Genomic DNA, 24,674 nt, shown 5'->3' on the forward strand with positions numbered 1-24,674 from the left:
GTGGAAGTCATACAGACAAAATTTCAATTAACCAATTCAGTTAGGTTTGAAATGGGTAGCCGCATTAGTCTGTATCAGCAAAAACAACGAGCAAGTCCTTCTGGCACTTTAGAGTTGGGCATAAGCTTTTGTGGGCTATAACCCACTTCATCAGATTCATGGATTAAAAAAATACAGTAAGCAGGTATAAATATACAGCACATGAAAAGATGGGAGTTGCCTTACCAAGTGGGGGTCAGTGCTAATGAGGCCAGTTCAGTTAGGGTGGATGTGGCCCATTCACAACAATTTACACAATGGACCTTGTATTAGTGTTTAGTTGCAGTTAGCTGACAAAGTGCTGAATAATGATTTCTTTGCCTGTGGCTAGTACTCATTTTCAGGTCTTAGCTATGTGCCCCATGCTGGCCCTGTGTTTAGACATGGTTAAATTTCATAGTGTGGACCAGAGCTGGCTTTTTTCTCCAAAAACATGGTGGTCATAATAACAATACCCAGTTCTCATATACCACTTTTTATCCGTACACTTCAAAGTGCTTTACAAGGGAGTTCAGTATATTATCCCAGTTTACAGATCGGGAAACTGACGCACAGGGAGGGAAGTGACTTGCCCACAGTTACCCAGCAAACCCTGGAATAGAACCCAGGACTCCTGATTCTCAGTCTAGTACCGTGTCCACTGGGCCAGGCAGACCTCACTGTGAGAGTTGAAGAATATAGTTTTTGGACATAAATTGTACCTTAATTTGTATTGCACAATTACATATATGAACTACAGTGATAAGTTAATGAGAAATGCCTGGGTAGAATTGTTCCTTACACTTGAAGGATCTCATGAGACATAAGCAATCAGCGTGTAACAAACTGTTACAAAAGATGGTTCAGTCTATGAAATAGAATAGCAAATGCTGCAGGATAAATAAATAAAATCCGCAACAAAAACAAACCTGAAAGAGAACTATCCTCTTACTTCTAGACTTGAAAATCACAATAACATGGAAACTAGATTTCCTGTTTCTTATACCTTGTAATTCCTGTTTGCCTGCTTCTGTGTATACTTAAAGGAAAATGCTGCTACTGTACGTAGCTCCCTTTAGTAGTAATGTTAGTTTATTTTTGGTGGTGGACTAGCGGTGAGTTGTGAAAGACTCTATTAATACTTTTGTGTAAATTGAAATAGGAAGAACATGTGATTCCTAGGTTGGATTCAAGAGAAATGTGTGGAATTGGCCTTTCTGTGTACATTTCAATTCTTTGTGCAAATACCTAGCAGAGAATAGAACTAATACTTTATTTGTACATTTATTGTCCTAGCTTAGCTTTTTGCTCTCAGCATAAGAATAGATTGTAGTTCTGCATCTCACTAGGAAGGAGAAATAGCATAGCAAGTACTAGTACCCTCCAGTGGGGGGTGAGAGGGGAAGGGGGGTGGGAATCACATGACTACCATCTTTGTGAAAAGGATTCCACAGCCCTGGAAGCATTTCATTTGCAAAGTAGTGAATTTGAGCTTGGACATACTTACGATGGAAAGTACCTCAACTCAGAGGTACACTCACCTCTAGGCTTCATAGCATATTAGATTCTTGTCATTTGTGGAGGTGGCCAGAAAGGATGCCAGTCAGTGTCAATTATGGTTGCTTTTTGTAATATAATATACTTGTCCAATGACAAACGGGCGGACCGTACAAAGGTCTGTTCATCCAGGTCGTCCAGTCTGCCTTCTTGAGGCAATGCAGCTTTGTTCCCTACAATACCTATTCTAGTGTTCATTCTAGTCTAGTTCTACAAGTAACGAGTGATATTTTGTTTTGGGGGAATATGCAAGACTTTCACAACCGAATACAACTTGATATCAGGAACACTTCATGATGTGAATAGCCTAAATGTTTTATTAGCTTCAATTTACATACTCTTATACCTCTTGTTTGCTATTTTAAATTCTTCTAATTCCACAGCGTTTATACCCTTCAGATATTTGTAGACTGTCCCGAGTTTTCTCTTAACCATGCTATATATTCAGCTCTTTTTGGTCTTTCTGTGTATGTCGTGAGCTCATTGATATCTAAGACTTTTTTGTTTTGGAATTGGCTGAGGGAATGAAGATAGTTTGTGGTTAAAAATCCTAGCCCAGCGCCAGATTTACATCTTGGGCGTTTCCAGGCACAGGGACTCAGAGCCTCCCCTGCCACCTGCAGCGGCCAGGAGCTGTGGCCACTTGTGGTGGCTCAGAGCCCCCCACCCCGCTTGCAGCACTGGTACCCTGCCACTTTTAACTTTTAGGTGCCTCCCTGCCCACAGAGCCCCACTGCCCAGCACCTCAACACGCACAGACCTCTCCCACTGCCCAGAGCGGCCCCCCCCACCACAAACCCCTTCAGAGACCCACTCTCTCAAGCCCTGTCCCCCAGCTGCACTCCTTGTTGGGAGGTGACTCTGTCAACCAGGCTGAGTGAGGAGTGCTCCAGCAGGGCTGCTTGGGGCTATCTCCCCCCTCTGCTGGCCCTGGCCCAGCCCCTGCCAGGACCCGGGAGCGGCAACATTTGAATTTTTAGGCGCCCCTAAAATATCAATACCCATAGGTACTGTGCCTAATGAAAACTCCGCCCTGCCCATGGCTCCAGATCGGATGATGACTATAAAGAAAATCTTTGCTCTACCGAAAGTTTTGGCTATGCTTGATCAGAGTGTACAGAGTGTTTCCTACGGTAGCAGGTTAGGTTTGCCGTTGTATTATCATCACACCATTCTTCCCTAGAATCATAGAAGATTAGAGTTGAAAGAGACCTCAGGAGGTCATCTAGTTCAACTCCCTGCTCAAAGCAGGACCAACCGCAACTAAATCATCCCAGCCAGGGCTTTGTCAAGCCAGGCCTTAAAAACCTCCTAAGGATGGAAATTCCACCACCACCCTAGATAACCCATTCCAGTGCTTCACCACCCTGCTAGTGAAATAGTTTTTTCCTAATATCCACACTGCCTATTTCTGGATCTCCCCCACTGCAACTTGAGACCATTGCTCCTTGTGCTGTCATCTGCTACCACTGAGAACAGCCGAGCTCCATCCTCTTTGAAACCCCCCTTCAGGTAGTTGAAGGCTGCTGTCAAATCCTCCCTCACTCTTCTCTTCTGCAGACTAAATAATCCCAGTTCCCTCAGCCTCTCCTCATAAGTCATGTGCCCCAGTACCCTAATAATTTTCGTTACCCTCTGCTGGACTATCTCCAGTTTGTTCACGTCCTTTCTGTAGCAGGGGCCCCAAAACTGGATGCAATACTCCAGGTGTGGCCTCACCAGTGCCGAGTAGAGGGGAATAATTGCTTCCTTCAATCTGCTGACAATGCTTCTACTAATGCAGCCCAATATGCCATTAGCCTTGTTGGCAACAAGGGCACACTGACTTGTATCCAGCTTCTCGTCCATTGTAAACCCCAGGTCCTTTTCTGCAGAACTGCCGCTTAGCCAGTCAGTCCCCAGCCTGTAGCAGTGCATGGGATTCTTCTGTCCTAAGTGCAGGACTCTGCACTTGTCCTTGTTGAATCTCCTCAGATTTCTTTTGGCCCAATCCTCCAATTTGTCTAGGTCACTCTGGACCCTGTTCAGACTCTCCAGCATATCTCCATCTCCCGCCAGCTTAGTGTCCTCTGCAAACTTGCTGAGGGTGTAATCCATTCAGTCATCCATATAGTTAATGAAGATGTTGAACAAAACCAACCCCTTGGGCACTCTCCGCTTGATACCGGCTGCCAACTAGACATTGAGCCAGGTGATATTTCTGTAAATAATAGGAGTGACAAAGGTATGGATGATTGATATCTGAACATTGATAGAGATGGTAATATCTGAACACTTAAAAGGGAGGGTTGATCATTTGAGGGATGATGAGACTAAGCCCCATTGATGATGATACGGTTACCAATGTTGCTGTTTTACTGTCAGGTGCAATACAACCTGCCGCCTTGGTGATGACTTCACAATTAGGTGAGGTTTGAGGGATCTGAGCTAGGTTGGCAGACCTGATTGTGGATGAATGGGCGTGTAGACAGGGTGGGGAAATGGGGGGAGGGTGAATTGGGGATTAACACTTTCTCCCCTCCAACCACTTACTGTAAAATGTCTTTACGGTCTGAAAGTAAACAGGTAGTGGAAGATGAGAGAGTGGACACTAGGTTTCTCCCTTTTCCTAGTCAGTTTCCATAATCTCTCACCAAAACATTTCCCCTTTCCCTCATTGTCTCCATATTTTCAATATGGAAAAACTGGCCAGCTTGTGCATGTAGGAGGTGGGGCCACATCTCCTACTTTGAACACCAACTGCTTCTGACTAGTAGTGATTTCCATACTCCTTAATTAACTTCTTGATCTTATCTGTATCTTAATCTGATAACCAAAGAGGACCTTCAAGTTAACTATACTCTTGAGGGTATTGAGGCATGTAATCCATTCTTGTAAATAAGATTTTTGTGTTTGAGGTAGGTGTTCCTAAACCAGTAAAAATAGCTCAATTACAATACATACCCACACACATTGTGATGACATTAATTTGGGGGAAGGCACAAATGAAGGCCTAATAATCAGTTCTGGAATATGTGGTTCAGTGTTGCCTGTAATGGGTGCATATGTGCTCAGCAGAAACAAGACATTGGGATAGTTTGCCAGTTTTTGATGGCAGGTTAATATAAAACATAGTAAACTACTAAGAACTGTTTACTTAGCTGTGAACATGTACTGGTCTAAATTGTATAGCCTTTGCTAAAGGAATAGTTTGTGATATGTAATAGTACATGTCATAAATGTAAAGGGAAGGCTAACCACCTTTAAATCCCTCCTGGCCAGAGGAAAAAACCCTTTCATCTGTAAAGGGTTAAGACGCTAAAGATAACCCCGCTGGCACCTGACCAAGATGACCAATGAGGAGACAAGATACTTTCAAAGCTGGTTTTACAGAGGTGATTCTTTTACTTTTTCTTCAATTAAAATTCTTCTTTTAAGAACCTAATGGCTTTTTCATTGTTCTTAAGATCCAAGGGTTTGGATCTGTGTTCACCTATGCAAATTGGTGAGGATTTTTATCAAGCCTTCCCCAGGAAAGGGGGTGTAAGGTTTGGGAGGATTCTGGGGGAGAGAGATGTTTCCAAGCAGGCTCTTTCCCTGTTATGTTTGTTAGACGTTTTGTGGTGGCAGCAATAAAGTCCAAGGGCAAAAGTAAAATAGTCTGTACCTTGGGGAAGTTTTAACCTAAGCTGGTAAAAATAAGCTTTTCATGCAGGTCCCCACATCTATACCCTAGAGTTCAGAGTGGGGAAGGAACCTTGACATGGTGGCAGAGCAGTGGGATTAACTTGAAATCATTTTGAGATCAATTTGAGATTTTTTGAACCAGAAACACAGATTTTTTTTTTTTAAAAGGAAATATTTTTTTTTCCTTTGGGCTGCTGGAAAGCAGGTTTTAAGCTGAAAGCAGTTAGGTTTTCTTGTCTCTGCTTGGGGGCCAGAGCAGAAACAAAACAATTGTCTTTTGTGAGCTGGAGTTTTCTCTACCTGAAGGCAGGGTAGTTAACCTCCTGCAGGGAAATCCACAAGTCTTCACAGACCTGAAGTCGTTTTTTACCTAAGAGTATCTAGAGGGGTTTTCTGTCTATTTGCCTGGAGACAAAGGTGTTAGGGTTTTTTTTTATTTTTTTAAAGGATTTTTCTGTGGGCTGACAGTCACTATCAGAGAACATAGGTATCCAGTTACAGCACAACCTATATATAATATATTTTTGACAAACCAAGTTTTTTTTTTTTTTTATTTCTAACTCTCGGGTGTAAAGTTAGTTAAAAACTAAGACAAACATGACAGAAACCAAGGATAATGACAGGTTTCAGAGTAACAGCCGTGTTAGTCTGTATTCGCAAAAAGAAAAGGAGTACTTGTGGCACCTTAGAGACTAACCAATTTGAGCATGAGCTTTCGTGAGCTACAGCTCACTTCATCGGATGCATCCGATGAAGTGAGCTGTAGCTCACGAAAGCTCATGCTCAAATTGGTTAGTCTCTAAGGTGCCACAAGTACTCCTTTTCTTTTTGAGAAACCGAGGAAACAGCCCAAGAGGCTGCCCACAGGAGAGCTATGGAGGCAAGGTTGAGGCTTCTGGCTATAAGGGTGATGAGGCTTCTGGCTATAATAAGTTCAAAGATTTGGTTTTAAAGCAATTTCAAACTACATCTGCAACGTACAGAGTAAAATTTTGAACCCTGAAGAGAGGGCCTGGACTAAGTAATGTGGTTCATCTAAACCAGATGAAGAATGTTAGATATTCCAAGGAAGGGGTGTCACTAGCTTTGACAGAATGTGTGATTTGATAGCTCAGGAGCAATTTCTGAATATGTCCAAGGAGGAAATAAAACAGTGTTTATGGGATAAAGAAATGGACTTGGCAGAAAGTCTTGATTCTTGTGCTGATCGATACGAGTAGTCCCAGACCGCCAGAGAGGCGGGGCAAGCCGGAACAAAATGGGTGGAGGGAGGAGAGAGGAACAACTCTGGTCGCAGTTGGAGCACATACTAGAAGGGACACCCTCAGACCACACCCTACTACCGGGGGCAGCCCAGGGCCCCAACTACACACAAAGAAGTACTCCAAACACCTTATCTTCCTGCCACACCGTTCTCCAGCAACCCACCTCGCCCCAGTGACTCATCAGCTGGACGATGTTTTAAATGAAACAAGCTGGGGCATGTAAAGGCCAACTGCTCCAAGAACCCCAACAGATTACAGTTCATTGCCTCTGAATCACACCAGAGGTCCTCAGGCCCAGATACCTCCCAGATACCCTCGGAGCGGAGGGAAACTGTGAGTGTGGGCAGGAAGAAGGTCACCGCATGGAGGGACACCAGAGCACACGTGTCGGCTATCCATGCTTCCTTAGTGGACCCCAATTTAATAGACCCCGAGATCCGAGTGACAATTCAACCCTTCAAGTCCAACTCTTTCAATTTGCCTACAGCCAAGTTGCCTGTCCAGTACAAGGGCTGGTCAGGAATGTGGACTTTTGCAGTATATGATGATTATCCCATCCCCATGCTGTTTGGGGGACGACTTGGCCAATCATGTGAAGCTAGCCAAGCGGGTGGGAATGGTCACCCGCAGCCAGGCTAAGCAAGCCGTCCCACCTAGCTCTGTTCTGGAAACTTCTACCAGGATCCGGTCAGAGGTGACGGACCCGGACCCCATGCCAACATCTACAACAGCAGTAGTGGAGCCAGTCCCAGAGACCCAGACAGAGCCAGTCCCAGAACCGGCAGCAGCCAATAACCCTACACAAGAGGCTCAGCCGGAGCCTGAACCCCAACATAATGCACCTGCAGAGAGCTGTTCACAGTTAACGGAAACAGCCCCATCCCCTACATCGCTTCCAAAGGGACCACGCCTAGGTCCACAATCCAATGAGGAACTGATGTCTCTAGCATCAAGGGAACAGTTCCAGACTGAACAGGAAGCAGATGAAAGCCTCCAGAGAGCTTGGACAGTGGCTGGAGCAACCCACCGCCTCTCAGCTCTTCTAATTGATCCCAGTTTGTTGTAGAAAGAGGACTTCTATACAAGAAAACTCTTTCTGGTGGACACCAGGAAGACTGGCATCCTCAGACAGTTGGTAGTTCCAACTAAGTACCGGGTCAAGCTCTTGAGCTTGGCCCATGATCATCCTAGTGGCCATGCTGGGGTGAACAGGACCAAAGACCATATGGGGGGGGTCATTCCACTGGGAGGGAATGGGCAAGGATGTTTCTACCTATGTCCAGTCTTCTGAGGTGTGCCAAAGAGTGGGAAAACCCCAAGACCAGGTCAAAGCCTCTCTCCAGCCACTCCCCATCATGGAAGTTCCATTTCAGCAAGTAGCTGTGGATATTTTGGGTCCTTTTCCAAAAAAGACAGCCAGAGGAAAGCAGTACATACTGACTTTCATGGATTTTGCCACCCGATGGCCGGAAGCAGTAGCTCTAAGCAACACCAGGGCTAAAAGTGTGTGCCAGGCACTAGCAGACATTTTTGCCAGGGTAGGTTGGCCCTCCGACATCCTCACAGATGCAGGGACTAATTTCCTGACAGGAACTATGGAAAGCCTTTGGGAAGCTCATGGGGTGAATCACTTGGTTGCCACCCCTTACCATCATCAAACAAATGGCCTGGTGGAGAAATTTAATGGGACTTTGGGGGCCATGATACGTAAATTCATAAATGAGCACTCCAATGATTGGGACCTAGTGTTGCAGCAGTTGCTCTTTGCTTACAGAGCTGTACCACATCCCAGTTTAGGGTTTTCACCATTTTGAACTTGTATGTGGTCACGAGGTTAAGGGGCCATTACAGTTGGTGAAGCAGCAACGGGAGGGGTTTACACCTTTTCCAGGAACTAACATTCTGGACTTTGTAACCAACCTACAAAACACCCTCCAAACCTCTTTAGCCCTTGCTAAAGAAAACCTAAAGGATGCTCAAAAAGAGCAAAAAGCCTGGTATGATAAACATGCCAGAGAGTGTTCCTTCAAAGTAGGGGACCAGGTCATGGTCTTAAAGACACTCCTCCAGGCCCATAAAATGGAAGCTTCATGGGAAGGGCCATTCACAGTCCAGGAGCTCCTGGGAGCTGTTAATTATCTCATAGCATTCCCCACCTCCAACCAAAAGCCTAAGGTGTACCATATTAATTCTCTAAAGCCCTTTTATTCCAGAGAATTAAAGGTTGTCAGTTTACAGCCCAGGGAGGAGATGATGCTGAGTGGCATGAAGGTGTCTACTACGAAGGGAAAAGTGCTGGTGACATTGAAGAGGTGAACCTCTCCATGACCCTTGGGCATGTGCAGCAACAACAGATCAAGGAACTGTGCGCTAGCTACGCGCCAATGTTCTCAGCCACCCCAGGACTGACTGAACGGGCATACCACTCCATTAACACCAGTAATGCTCACCCAATTAAAGTCCAACCTTACCGGCAGTCTCCTCAAGCTAAAACTGCTATAGAACGGGAGATCCAGGATATGCTACAGATGCGGGTAATCCGCCCCCTGGCAGTGCATGGGCATCTCCAGTGGTTCTAGTTCCCAAACCAGATAGGGAGATACGATTTTGCATGGACTACCATAAGCTAAATGCTGTAACTCGCCCAGACAACTATCCAATGCCACACACAGATGAACAATTAGAGAAACTGGGACGGGCCCAGTTCATCTCTACCTTGGACTTAACCAAGGGGCACTGGCAGGTACCGCTAGATGAATCCGCCAAGGAAAGGTGAGCCTTCACCACACATGTTGGGCTGTATGTATTTAATGTACTCCCTTTCGGGCTGCAGAATGCACCCGCCACCTTCCAAAGACTTGTAGATGGTCTCCTAGCGGGATTAGGAGAATATGCAGTCGCCTACCTTGACGATGTGGCCATATTTTTGGATTCCTGGGCAGAACACCTGGAACATCTACAAAAAGTCCTTGAGCGCATAAGGGAGGCAGGACTAACTGTTAAGGCTAAGAAGTGTCAAATAGGCCTAAACAGAGTGACTTACCTTGGACACCAGGTGGGTCAAGGAACTATCAACTCCCTACAGGCCAAAGTGGATGCTATCCAAAAGTGGCCTGTCCCAAAGTCAAACAAACAGGTCCAATCCTTCTTAGGCTTGGCTGGATATTACAGGCAATTTGTACCACAATCCAGCCAAATCACCGCCCCACTGACAGACGTAACCAAAAAGAAACCGCCAAATGCCGTTCAGTGGACCGAAGAGTGTCCAAAGGCCTTTAACAAGCTTAAAGCGACACTCATGTCTGACCCTGTACTAAGGCCCCAGACTTTGACACACTGTTCCTAGTAACCACAGATGCGTCTGAGTGTGGTGTGGGAGCAGTTTTAATGCAGGAAGGACCAGATCAAGAATTCCACCCTGTAGTGTTTCTCAGACAGCTTCTTGCTGAGAGGGAAAGCAACTGGTCAGTCAGTGAAAAAGAATGTTACACTATTGTCTAAGCTCTGGAAAAGCTACGCCCATACATTTGTGGGCGGCGTTTCCACCTGCAAACCGACCATGCTGCACTACAGTGGCTTCATGCCGCCATGGGAAATAACAAACTTGTTCGGTGGAGTTTAGCTCTCCAAGATTTTGATTTCGACATCCAACACATCTGAGGAGCTTCTAACAAAGTGGCTGATGCACTCTCCCCTGAAAGTTTCCCAGAATCAACTGGTTAAAATCGTCCTTGAGCTGTGGAAAATATTGTTAGTCTTTATATACTTGGTAGTATATTTAGAGGTACATGTGTCTTATTAACTCTGTTTTCTCCTAGAGCTCCAGGAAGAAATCACAGCCAGTGTTCCCCCCCATCTGTGTGATTTGGGGGGCATGTCATAAATATAAAGGGAAGGCTAACCACCTTTAAATCCCTCCTGGCCAGGGGAAAAAACCCTTTCACCTGTAAAGGGTTAAGAAGCTAGGATAACCTCACTGGCACCTGACCAAAATGACCAATGAGGAGACAAGATACTTTCAAAGCTGGAGGGGGGGAGAAACAAAGGCTCTCGCTGTCTGTCTGTTGCCTTTGCCAGGACCAGAGCAGGAATGCAGGTCAGAACTCCTGTAAAGGATTAATAAGTAATCTAGTTAGATATGCGTTAGTCTGTTTTGTTTAAATGGCTGACAAAATAAGTTATGCTGAATGGAATGTATATTCCTGATTTTGTCTTTTTGTAACTTAAGGTTTTGCCTGGAGGGATTCTGTGTTTTGAATCTGATTACCCTGTAAGGTATTTACCATCCTGATTTTACAGAGGTGATTCTTTTACTTTTTCTTCAATTAAAATTCTTCTTTTAAGAACCTGATTGCTTTTTCATTGTTCTTAAGATCCAAAGGTTTGGGTCTGTGTTCACCTATGCAAATTGGTGAGGATTTTTATCAAGCCTTCCCCAGGAAAGGGGGTATAGGGTTTGGGAGGATTTGGGGTGGGGGGGGGGAGGAAGACGTTTCCAAGCGGACTCTTTCCCTGTTATATATTTGTTAGACGCTTGGTGGTGGCAGCAATGAAGTCCAAGGGCAAAAGGTAAAATAGTTTGTACCTTAGGGAAGTTTTAACCTAAGCTGGTAAAAATAAGCTTAGGGGGTTTTTCATGCAGGTCCCCACATCTGTACCCTAGAGTTCAGAGTGGGGAAGGAACCATGACAGTACATATATATAAACTGGTTAATTTGAGATATTTAGCAGACATCAGAATTACTACATTTCATAGCTGCTATTGGCCTCTTCAAGGAGAGATTTGGGGGTGTGTGTTTTGTTTTTTTAATTGAAGCAGGCCAAGTGGGGCATAGACTTAAGTTGTATGCAACTGTATAACAGTTTCCATAATTGCAATAATATTTGTCTTATGAGAACAAAGCACTTGGAGATGTTGAGCTGGTTAGGTTACTAAAAAGCTTATCAGTCATAAATTAAATAGAAGGGGTGCCTTAAACACTGCAGTACTCTAGAATACATTCCATTGCAGCTGCATCAGGCAAAACGAGTGAACCAGCTGCAGGGAAGAGTGAACATTTTCCCTTAAATATAAATTTTAAAATCCTGGTTTTGTAATACTTATATGGAGGGCACAGGAGATTTTTGTGTTTGAGTTTCTTCTCATTTGTGTATGGGTTTTTGTTTCAAGGCATCTGGAGTAATTGACTCTGTTTTCATGTCCTCTTAGCCAAATGCATGAGCTGTTTATCAGATTTCCTTTAAGACTACTGTTATCACTGTACTAGGATATTTTTGCTTCAAGTGCCACTTGTTGCTACCACCAATTAGCTCCACAAGTGGTAACAATGTTGGGAGCATGAGTGAAAGAAGGGAGCAGCTGATACTGTAAACACAGGATCATCTAATCCTGCTCAGAGAAGGTCTATACAAAACTGCATACAAAGGCTGATGGCCAGTGGTATCTTTTCTAAACTAACATTCCCATTGTTCGTTACCACCAGGTGACCTGAACTTGTGATGGCAACAGGTGGGAAAATTTCAACCAACACTTGTAGATGAAACCAAAGGAAGGCATTTCAGATATTGTCTATAATAAGTCTTGATAATGTCACTTCCATATTGAAGGCCTTATATACACAAGTACAGTTTCCCTAGACTTTCCCATGCTTACTGCTGTCAGTGCAGTCCCTGTGGTGCCCAATGTCCTGGTAGCTGCTGACGTTTTGTGTAAACTTGCTGTAAGCAGGGTTAAATGACATGTTACTGGAAAGCCTGTCATTCTTCCTTGAGACTTGTGTATACTAGCACTTCTGCTATCACTAGGCCCTTTCGAGCTGCAACAGTGGGACATCTGAGAGAGAAATAGTCTCATGCGGACACTGTGTATACCGGGGGTCGGCAGCCTTTCAGAAGTAGTGTGCCGAATCTTCATTTATTCACTCTAATTTAAGGTTTCACGTGCCAGTAATACATTTTAACGTTTTTAGACGGTCTGTTTCTGTAAGTCTATAATATACAACTGAACTATTGTTGTACATAAAGTAAAGAAGGTTTTTAAAATGTTTAAGAAGCTTCATTTAAAATTTAAATTTAAAATACAGAGCCACCTCCCCCCCCCCCCCCCGACTTGTGGCCAGGACCTAGGCAGTGTGAGTGCCACTGAAAATCAGCTTGCCCGCTGCCTTTGGCATGCGTGCCATAGGTTGCCTACCCCGGTGTATACATTATTTTGTCAATAATGGAAGATATTTTTAGGAACTTGATTAGGTAAGAATTTCTAGTAGGTAAGACATAAAGTTGGAGATAACTTTCAGTACTTAGCTTGTATGGGGTGCTACACAAAGAAGGGAATCCCTGCCTTGAAGTCACTTACCCTCTGAAGGTACAACTGGTACTACACAGGACAGTGCAGTACGTACTGTTTGAATTTTAAAAATGTGCAAATTAACTACCTTCCTGGTTAATGTTAAATTCCTTTGAATCCTTATGAATCTTTTTTTCTATAGGAATTTGTTTACTAGAAACACAAGACTGGAGAAACAAAATGATTTGGGCTGGAAGTTATTTGGAAAAGTACCTCTGAGAGAGATTTCACAGAAAGATCCAAAGAGAATACAGAAGGTATTTGCTTATCCTTTATTTTTGCGGTTTTCTTTGATTTAGGATTACTGTTGCACATTTAGTCTGGTTAAGTTTTATGATTTATGTCCATGTCTCTGAAGCATATTTAGCCCTTCAAACAAACAAAATTGCAAATGAAATTTTGGGTGGTGGGGTGGGACAAACAACCTCTCACCCCCAGAATGTCCTTACTTTTAATTATATTTTTTTTTAAAATCCAGTTAGCTAGTCTGCCATTTTTAAAAATAGTAATAAGTTTAGCACTTTGTCTCAATACAGTTTAACATCTTTATTATCCTGCTGGAAGGGTTGGACACTTGCCTAAACTAGGACCTGGTCTACCCTAGGAAATTAAATTGGTATAACTGTCACTCAAGGCGTGAAAAATCCACGTCCACAAGTGACGCAGTTAAACCAACCTCACCCCCAGTGTAGATAATGCTAGATTGAAGGGAGAATTCTCCCATTGTCCTAGCTACTGCCTCTTGGGGAGGTGGATTACCAATGCTAGTGTTTTAAAGTGTGCATTTGATTTAAAGGTGTCATAGATGAAATTAGCTAACTCAATATAATTAATTTCAAAGGGTTTGTCTGTGCTAGACTTTTTAATCTCAAATGTAGATGTGTTCATCCTGCAGGATTATGACAAGAATTTAACAGCCAAACCTGAAAAGGGCTGCCTGAAAGGTTCTGGATAGATTAAACTGTATAACTGTAGTTACAACATGAAGGAGCTGGGGGATGGGAAAGAGTATCACTGTGTGGTACTTATTTGGTACACAGTTTTTTGTACTGGTAACAGTCAGGCGTATGACACCTTTTTTAACTGATATATCAGTATAACCCCTAGTGTGGATGCAGTTATAGCAATATAAAGATGCCTTATGCTGGGATATTTTATTGGTCTCTTTGTATGGGAATAAGATATATTGGTGTAAGTGCACTTACATTAGTGTAAATGCGCCCGTGCTAACGGGGCTTTGTAGTGCTTTCACTATGCTGGTATAATTAGAGCTTAACAACTTTTTTGTGTATACAAGCCCTTGGTTGTTATGTGAAACAACATCTTTGCAACTAGAATAGCTAGTAATTTGACTCTTAATGCAGTGTTAAATTATTCAGAAATTTGCTTAAATTCTTCCACCCCACTTACTGGAAAGAGCTTGACACTTTTATATTTGGTAAGAGGATTTTCAAGTTCTGCCCTGAAGTATTCCTTTCCCTGGAAACTTCTAAAATTACTGAAGTGATGCTTTTCAAATGGCCATCTGTGCGTCTAACTCTTGGTGCAAACACTTACTTACCACCATTGACTTCTGGAGTTTTATTAGGCCCTATGGCAGAATGTGACTGTTCCCTGTGATGTCAGTTGTTTGCTGTTCTGTACTTTGTCTCTTCAATAAGAACTGAACTTACCGGTACCCTTAGCTATTCAGTATTCCTAGAATACTACAGTTGTTAAATCTTATAGTGGGATTCCTTAGAAAAGGGTAGATGGTCATTTAGGAAGATATGCAGTATCTTTCTCAAAAGGCTTTAATCACACTCGCCCACACTATCCAGTTGAGTTTCTGGCTGAACCGTAAGTGTTTAAACAGTCTTCCCTAATTGCTCTCAAGTACAAATAGAAATGTTTTCAGAAAGTTATCTGTTAATAAGTTTCATTTGCTTCTTTCCTGAAACTAATTTTCAAAATGTGGAAATTCTGAAACTTTAGATACCATAGTTCATACTTGAAAGAGCAGAAGAGTAGCTGACTCTGTTCAAACTGTGGAAAGGCTGTGTCAAAGTTCCCCTGAGTCAATGGCTCATCGGGCTGAGGTGACTAAGGCACATCAGTTTCATAGCCAAATGGTACAGAAGGGAGTAAAGTGGAGAGCATCAGGTCTGACCTAAGGCAGCCTTTGACTGCCCTAATCCAATGCATCAGGTACCCGTTTTACAGCTGGGTGAACAAGAAGTAGCCTTTCAGTATGAGATTGAGCAAGTCTCGATCTTCAGGATTGTAGTCAAGCTCCTTAGCCACTCAGCCACCGCACTTCCTAGAGAGAGAGAAGTTGGGACCATGAGAAATAGCATAGCTGCTCTGCTGGTAGAGAGGAATGAATGATTTTAATTTCAGTCATTTGTATGTTGTGATGTAAGGCTATGTTTACACTTGCCATTTAAAGCGCAAAATGTCCCTTTTTTGCGCTAAAATCATGGGAGCGTCTACACTGGTTAATGACTTTTTGCAGTGAAACTTAGATGTTTCACTGCAAAAAGAAAACCATCTTCACGAGAGGCATACAGTTCTTTCCCCTGTTCTTTTTGCTTTGTTGTAAAAGCGAAGACCCATTCTACCTATGCAAACAACTTTTGGCCTCCGGAGGATATCCCACAGTTCCAAAAGTGACCACTCTGGCCAGCATCTCCACTGCTCTGATGCCAGGTAAACAGACGTCCGCCTGCCCCTCCCCCTATAAGCGCTGGGAAGTTGGAAACTCCCTTTCCCTTTGCTTGGAGATGTGGCAGGGAAAGCAGCCAGACAGCAGGGTTTGTTTTTGTTTTGTTTTTAAATGCCACAAAAAAAACAAGTAATGGGGCTTCTGGGACATGAAGCAGTGCATCACAAGGCACTGAGCAGGGACCCAGAATGCCTTCTGCTCAACCCCCCCTTCCCACAAGACCTATTGAGAGAGCTGCACTGTGGGATAGATGACCTACAGCGCTGCTCTCCTCTGTGATGGAAGTGCTGGTAGTGTAAACACTCTGACGTCTGAGGAATTAAGCACTGGTTTGCATGCTCACTTTTCTTTCACCAGTTCCTTTTCACCTGTGAAACTTATAGCACAAAAACTCTGCAAGTGTAGACATACCCTAAGTCTGTCCTATGAAGATTTACTCTAGAATAATTGTTTACTAGGATAGATGTTTCAGTGAATACAGTAAGAGCTTCGTGAATGCTGCTAATGTAGTGTCTCATTCAGTCTTTAATATATTTTATCAGTTGTAAACTTTTTTATTCTACTCAAAAAAACTACCTTAAAAGAACTTTATTAAGGTTGCAAAATCAAGCACTCAAAAGTTACCATTGTTCACTTAGTTCACCCATTTTTCTGCATGTATATATTATCATAGTCCTTAATTACATGATTACATACTATTTTTAATGTAGTTTGTGTGCAGCTTTTTAGGTTTTTATAAAAAGAAAACTGAAAAACGGAAATTTGTCATTGACACCTACATCAGCAGGGTTGGATCCCTCCCTCCAGTTCTAATCAGTTTCTCTTTCCCACCCCCTTCTGTCCCAGTCTGGGATAGGAGCTTGGTTAATCTACTCCTTTCGCTTTCCCCCAGTCTGGCTCTTTTTTGCCCCCCTTGTATTGCGACTTCCTCCTTCATGCTGCTTGGGCATCAGCAGTGGGATCAGAGAGCGCACTGGAGAAACAGGCTCACCAGCAAAATATATATATATAATTTGACATTGCAAAACAATGTACTTCTCATTACCTTGCTCTCAGAAACAGCTGAACTATTTTGTCTGAAACTTTCCAAAAATGTTTAGCCTAAGGCAGTACCTGAAATGGAAAATTTCAGCCCAATTGGTTAAAGTTTGGAAGAGTTATAAACAACAGAAAGCAGGGTATTACAATGGGAAGTGCCAGGCAACTTTATTAATAGTTTGTGCTATTAAACATTCCTAAAATTAGAAATATGCAGTATTGGTGTAGCTCTATTGATCCCAGGGTATTAGAGAGACATGTTGGGTGAGGTAATATCTTTTACTGGACCTGAAGAAGAGCTCTGTGTAAGCTTGAAAGTTTGTGTGTCTCACCAACAGAAGTTGGCCAAATAAAAGAACATTTCTTCACCCACCTTGTCTCTCTCAAATTAGAAGTGATGGTCATGTTTTTTGAATGCTGTCTGTTCATGAAAAATGTCTGTGTTCCATTGTTTCAGAGGAAAGGAAAGTATTAAACTTACCTTTTACTGGTCTTGAATAAAGAAGTTGTTACATAAGGTTCTTTTCCAAGAATGTCTGTGCAAAATCTGGGTGCAGATCAGGCCCAGAAAGAGAGAACTTCAAGTCTAGGCCTGTAACATTAGAGCATAATATGTGGCATGTTTCTACTTGAGGGGTCAAGAGGTATTTACTTAAATTTCTAATTGTGACTATCCGACGAATTGAGACTTGCATCCGACGAAGTGGGTATTCACACACGAAAGCTTATGCTCCAAATACGTCTGTTAGTCTATAAGGTGCCACAGGACTCTTTGCCACTGCAAAAATTGTAATTCTGGAATTCCTGTACCTTACTACTAGTAGTATACCAGTAAAAGGTAAGTTCTGAAGTCTGACCAAATAGCCTGGTATTGCATTCCAACCTGAAGCTCTCCAAACCCTAGTTCTGGGAGACTACTTGAGGGATCAATCTTGAGACCATTGATGTTTCATTGGGAGCACAAGACAAGAATCCTATAGTGTTTAACCTCCAGAGCACATGACAAAAACAGCCCAGCAGGTGCACCATAGGCAGGGAAGCCATCTCTGAGATACCTGTATCCCAGACCACTTAAGGCTGCATACCCTAATATCCGTCTCTAGATTCATTATTTGTACAAAGCCCACAAACACTAGTGCACATAACTGATTGCTTTTTCCACCATAAGATTATAGAAAGGGTAGGAGAAGAGTAAAAGGCTCTGCATGCCATAGCTATAATCTTGGCATCTAGAATCAGCAGTAGATCTAATAGTCTAGTGACTATATCAGCAAAGGTTAAATAAAACTTCCATTGCCAGCTGTTCAGGTTGTTCTCCATTTTACGGCATTAGTTCCAGCTTGAGGTTGAATCAAGTTAGCTTTTTCCTAATTGGCACCATGTCTTCCAGGTACTGAGAGCACAGCAACTAAAGGGGGATGTGCCTTTGAATGTCACCCATCAACTGGTGACATTGCAGACCAGAAGGACGCTATCTCCTCCCCTTTACACGTTGAATGGGAGTGGTGATGAGAGATCCCTTTAGAATCCCACAGGAGAGCAGGCAAAGAACTTGTTACCTTTTGTAATGTGAGTGAAAGGAATAAGACCATTGAAGGGCCTTCCTATCCTCTTACACAAAGTCCTGCTAAAACCTCTCAGTTTATGGAATCTCAAGCCCCTGATAGAGCTAACAATCAGATGGACACATTACCCTAGTTATGAGGAGAAAGTAATTACCCGTGACTGAAGGAAATTTCTGTTACAAATCCATGTTTAAAGCCACACTTGCAGGTGAATGAGGTCAAAATGCATATGTAACTGCTCTGGCACCACCACCTCTTAGCTTTCCACTGTTCAAAAGCTAGAGACTGGTTGGATATTGATGAGATAATTAAAACGGAGACAGCTTTTTGAGCAGGGGCCTTTCCACTGCCTGTTTTAAAGTTGGCTTGCATCTTGCTTGCTTGTAGGGAAACATTAACTATCTGCATCAGTAATCCCCAAAATCTGCCAGTTCTGGTGATTGCTTTAATGATGCAGAACACCTACTTGCCTGCTTGGAGTGGGACTGAGTCCACAAACTTACTTCATACAGGCTCCTGAGCAGCAGTCCTGTCAATAAATCCTGACATGAGTTGCCTGAATTAATTCTACCTGGCATCCTACAGAAGACATGTTCTGTATCTCATTACCATCCCCTAAGCTATCCAGTTCTCCTCAGTTTTACTCAATGCTGATTCTTTCTTTCTTCCTTCCACAAACTGTCATGTCAATGAGTAAATTGTTTAGATTTTAGAACTTTCCTTGTATTTATAAAAGCCCAACAGGACAGCCTGATATTAGAGTACTGCACATCTTATTATTCCCTATCTCCACACCTCCTAGATATTGGGAAATCCAATCTGATTGGATTTTCCTGCCAGGATTCTCTTCAGCATTGTGAGCAGGTCAAAATGGCTGATACATCAAACATTTGCTCAAGTCACTGCTCTTGCTTTGGCCCAGACAGCAATCTTTTCTGGGAATACTGTACCAGGACAGCTAAGTGGAGCCCTGTGACTAATCATGTATTTTGACTAGACTCAAAGGGTGAAGTCACTGGCTTATTCATGATTCACTCTTCTGGTTCTTCTACCACATGGGTACAAGACAAAGTTGTTCTCTTCCCCCCCACCCCCAACTCGATGTAACTATTAGAATTTGCTAGACCAGTTCAGTTTTGAAGGGGGCAACCAGAACTTTAAAAAATCTTTAGAGTTTTCAGTTACCCTAATTTATTAAGTACTTAGTATTTTTTTCCTTCCATCACTCATTTGGGACTGAAAGAAATGTGCAAGAATTATGTGGCTGATGTGGCAAGCTTATATATCACTGTGGACCAAGGATAGTATATAGTCCCTGGGGAGCATGGTCACCTCCTCATGGAAGTAAGAACAGTAGGGGGTGATTAGGCAAATTCACTTAGGCTGTAACACCTGCAGAGAAAAGTCATATAGACTAGTTCAAACTGTATTCTCCAGAGTCAACAGACAAAGATGACTTTTGGATAAATAGTCTGACTTTAAACTGACTCTGAGCCTTCTTTCTGATCACACAAACAAGGCCTTCTGTCCAGTGGGGGCCCCAATCCTTGGACCTGCTGAGGCCCCATAAGACTGATGTTTTCTCTGTAATGCTTTCACCTTAAGAATAAATGTTCTTTTAGAAAGAGCTGTGTGGTAACTCATAACTGTGGGCAATTAGAACTGTTCATAGCCTATGAGGAGAAAGCAGAGTGCAGAGAGGCCTGTTTGGGCAGTCTGTCTTGCTGGGGAACTCTTAGTATAGGTGGTGAACTTTGCAGCCTGTAAAAACTCCAGTCAGGAGGGGGAGAAATGTGGGTCTCCGCCCAACAGAGGTGGTGGCTGTGGAGCCAGGAGCCTAAAAGTGAGTGCGCATGGACGGGAAATACAGGTGCTGTTTCGCTCAACTGTGACAGTATAATTTTAGGAGATGTTTCAGTATAAAACTGAGGGGGTTTTTTTTGGGGGGGGGGTAAGGGGGGTAGGGTGAGGGAAACAAATCTTTAAACTGTGAAATTGAGAGAGCTTTCTTAGGGTTCCCACCTCTCTCCCCTCTGATTTTATTTTTTGTTTTGTATTATTATCCTAATCAGTCAGCATGAAAAACCAATTACAATTCATGAATTTGACATCTGATAGAGCCCACTCATTAGCTGATAAACATATATACCCACTATAGCTGAGTGTGTTCACACAGGGATTTTGCGCTGGCTTAAAAATGAAATTAGATAAACAGTTGAATAAAACTGGTGTAATTTTGTGTAGACGAGCTGTCAGTGCATGTAAAACACAGACCTGTTTGATCAGTTTTTAATACTAATTACCTTCAAAAGGCCTGTTAGATCAAAACCAGCTAAACAAGTTGTCGGTTACCTACGTGTCAAAAGTTGTGAAATAGCCAAACTACTTAACTGAGTGAGTGGACAGTCATTTAATGACAATGGGTAAAATCCTGGTTCCAATGAAGAGAATTGCAAAACTCCCATTAAAATTAATGACAGGTTTAAAAGTAACAGCCATGTTAGTCTGTATTCGCAAAAAGACAAGGAGTACTTGTGTCACCTTAGAGACTAACCAATTTATTTGAGCATAAGCTTTCGTGAGCTACAGCTCACTTCATCGGATGCATACTGTGGAAACTGCAGAAGATCTTTCTATACACATAAAGCATGAAAAAATACCTCCTCCCACCCCACTCTCCTGCTGGTAATAGCTTATCTAAAGTGATCACTCTCCTTACAATGTGTATGATAATCAAGTCGGGCCATTTCCAGCACAAATCCAGGTTTTCTCACCCCCCCCCCACACACACACACAGGAGAGTGGGTTTGTGTGGGGGTGGGGTGTGTGTGAGAGAACATGGATTTGTGCTGGAAATGGCCCGACTTGATTATCATACACATTGTAAGGAGAGTGATCACTTTAGATAAGCTATTACCAGCTGGAGAGTAGGGTGGGAGGAGGTATTTTTTCATGCTTTATGTGTATAGAAAGATCTTCTGCAGTTTCCACAGTATGCATCCGATGAAGTGAGCTGTAGCTCACGAAAGCTTATGCTCAAATAAATTGGTTAGTCTCTAAGGTGACACAAGTACTCCTTTTCTTTTTATTAAAATTAATGGGGCCAGGATTTCACCCAAGAACTCCCTGAATATAAACTCTGTAGGGTGGGAGAGAACAGAATTGTATGTGTCTTGTGCTCATAAAGACAAGGTGAGCGAAGTGATGCCTTTTATTGGACCAACTTCTGTTGGTGAAGGAGACAAGCTTTTGAGAGAGCTCTTTTTTAGGGTCTGTTCATAAACCCATTTGAAGTGGTCCTGTGTTAATTGTATCTGCATAATCTTGTACCTTCTTAAAGCCATTTCTTTATCAGGAAGTGATATGTTGTAAGGGTGTGATCATATGAATCAGCTGGTTTGTTTTGTATTCTCGGGCTGCAGAGCCTCAGCTATAACTAGCCAAGGTCCTAGGCAATAAGTTATTACTCAGAGGAGAGTGGTGTATATTGAGAGAAGACAGATTTTAGCCATGCCCTGAGAAGAAATATAAATGCCTTCTTATAATTCTTCTGTAACTCCCCCCTAAATAAACAAAAGGATTTTTTTTTAAGTATCTTCCTTAATCCTTCTGCCATAAATCAGTTTAGGGTTGAAACCAAGAGTGGAAGTTGGTCTAAAGGAAAACTTTTTAGAAGGCCTTGTGAATGAGTTGGGAGCCCAGCATATGGCTGTAAGTGTAGTGTTTGTGATACCATATTATTATAATATGGAGTGAACAAACACCTCTTGAATATGCAGAGATTTGGGTCCCTTACATTCAGTGTAAATTATCTCCCCAGCATGCACATCCGTTTTCTTTCTGGATTTTGAGCAAGAGCATGACAATAGGGGGTTTCATAGAAAGAGAGTAGAAATACTGGCAAGTGTCTTCAACCACTCAGGTGCACATAATTACCCAGGGTGGAACTTACCTAGTGCAGAAGATTCTTGCAGGTTTTTGGTAACACTTAAACCCTAAAAGAAGGAGCAGAGGAGCCCCAATACTGAGAAGAACTGCCTATGTAATTAGATTGCAAACTCCTCTTTTACTAAAGAGTTAAAGGCGAATTACAAAGGGTTTGCTAAAGTTACAAATGGTCTTATAAGAATCCAATACCAAGAAGTGTATGGCAGATTAATAATGTATAGTTGAGTTAACCGAATCTCCCTTATCTCCTGAGAAATCTGAGCTTTCTAGGTTTCTGTCTGTATGTGAAAGTAACATTAACAAAGGGAATGAAAAATATAGCATTGGAAAGAAAGGAATGGGTCGTAAACTTTATTGGTGCTTGTGTTGTCACTTGCTCTCTGTCCCAAAAAAAAAAAAAAAAAAAGCTGTAAAGTTCAGGTTCTTTTGGGCCTTTTTTTACACTCGGCAACTGTACTGCTGTAACTCTACTATTATAGCTCAAGTGGTACAGCCCTCAGAGGATGGATGCAGTTACAGTGATTATAAAGATGCTTATCCCACTACAGTTTATTCCCATAGCATAAGGGGAAATAAACTGTACTGGATGAGACACCTGTTGCATCTATGGCCAGCAGCGTTAAGTACAATAAGGAGTTTCAAAAAAAAAAAAAAAATTGTGGGTGGTCACCAGTCTGTAACTGGATCCAACCTTTGGATCCCAGTTTAGAAAAGCAGCCACAAACCACTTCCTCGGAGACAAAAAGCAAACTGATTCCTCAGCCCAGTGCTGCTGAAATCAAATGGATGCTCACCAGGGCTTAATTTGTCATGAAAGAGGTGCTGGGGCTCAGGGTTCTTTTTTTACATTCAGAACTGATGCGGCAAGCCCAGAGGTGCCAGGGCTATGAGCTGCCAAGCCTAGAGGTGATGGGATTTAGCCCTGGCGTGAATTAAGCCCTGACTATAATCTGGTTATGTGGCCGTTCTTTGGCAGCAAAAAGGGTGTGAGCAAGAAATTTTAATCTTGGCAAAGAAACAGCTGGAGATGCCCATCCCTACAGACTTTCTCCGGAACCCCAGCTGGAGATTGTTTTCAAAGGGAAAAGAGAACTATAAGGAAGGGGAACTGTTGCCCCAAAATATTCCTCTTTCTCTCTATCCACGGCAGCCTGAAAACCTGAAGTAAAGAGACCGCTTTGAACCATAAGACTGCTGTAGCATATGATGTGAGAGGCCCTTTGAATTCATTTAGTTTGTTAAGTATAAGTTGTATTTTTTTACATTTTTTATGTTCTTGTAACCAGTTCTTACTTTAATGCCTCATAATTTGTAATCATTTAAAATCTTTCTGTATTTAATAAACTTGTTTTATTATATCTAAACCAGTGTGTTTGGATTGAAGTGTTTGGGTAACTCCATTTGAGATAACAGGATTTGTGCATCTCATTTTAATTAACTGACAAACTTTATATGAGCTTGTATTGTCCAGAAGGGTGCTGGGCAGTACAGGATGCCCATTTCTGGGGAAGGTCTGGGATTAGGAGTTTGCTGGTGTTGCCTTGCACTGTAATTCGTGAGAAGCTGGCTACAGCACTCATAGAATATAGCTGGGAGTAATTTATATGATGGGGTACTCAGTACATGATGATGGAGGCTGTGTGAGAGCAGACCAGGAGTGGTAACTCACAGTGAAGCTGGGTAAAAGGTACCCCAGGCTGGAGAATTGACGGGGCACAGCTGTCCATCTGTCCAGATTGTACCCTGGGTAATGTCACATATGCATCCAAGAGCTTTAAAAGGACTGGATCAGGAGCTCGCTGGACCGTTAATGTTGATTTTTCAATAAGTCTTGGAAGATCCAGAAGATGGGAAGAAAAGCTAATGTTGTGCCAAGTTTTAAAGAGGGTAAATGGGGTGACCTGGGTCATTACAGGCCTCTCAGCATGATGTTGATCCTGGGCAAGATAATAGAGTGACTGATAAGGGACTAAATTAACAAAAGAATTAAATGTAGGTAATTGATACAAGTCAATGACGGTTTATGGAAAATAGATCCTGTCAAACTCTTTTTTTAGATGAAATTATAGATTTGGTTGATAAAGGTAATAGTGTTGACATAATGTAGTTAGACTTCTATAAGGTGTTTAACTTGGTGCTGCATGATTCTTGGATTAATTGATCTTCTAACTTTTTTTAATGTGACCCATATTAAGTTTATTAATACTGGCTAATTGATAGGTCTCAAAATGCAACTGTAAATGGGGAATTATCATCGAGCAGGTCTGTTTTCAATGGGGCGTTCTTGGCCCTATGCTATTTAATATCTTTATCAGCAACCTGGAAGGAAACATAAAATCATCACTGATAAAAATTTGCAGATGATGCAAAAATTTGGGGGAGGGGTAACTAATGCAAAAAATGCACTGATTCAGCACAGTTTAGATCGGTTGGTAAACTGGGCACAAACAAACAATATGTACTTTAATATGGCTAAATGTGAGTGTATACATCTGGAAACAAAGAATGTAGGTCATATTTAGAAGATGGGGAACTCTTTCTTGGGAAGAAGTGACTCTGAAAAAGTT

At 42.4% G+C, this 24,674-nt stretch overlaps 1 protein-coding gene across 1 annotated transcript in view; it reads left to right on the forward strand.

Moving 5' to 3' along the window:
* The window catches only part of TBC1D14 (TBC1 domain family member 14), a 110,433-nt gene that overhangs the window by 26,769 nt on the left and 58,990 nt on the right, over positions 1–24,674 (forward strand). The window contains exon 3 of the mRNA XM_077815879.1: positions 12,995–13,109. Coding sequence (XP_077672005.1) covers positions 12,995–13,109 — 115 coding nt within the window. The remainder of the gene's footprint in view (positions 1–12,994; positions 13,110–24,674) is intronic.

This window comes from Eretmochelys imbricata, chromosome 4, assembly GCF_965152235.1.
Source record: "Eretmochelys imbricata isolate rEreImb1 chromosome 4, rEreImb1.hap1, whole genome shotgun sequence".
Classification (NCBI taxonomy): Eukaryota; Metazoa; Chordata; order Testudines; family Cheloniidae; genus Eretmochelys; species Eretmochelys imbricata.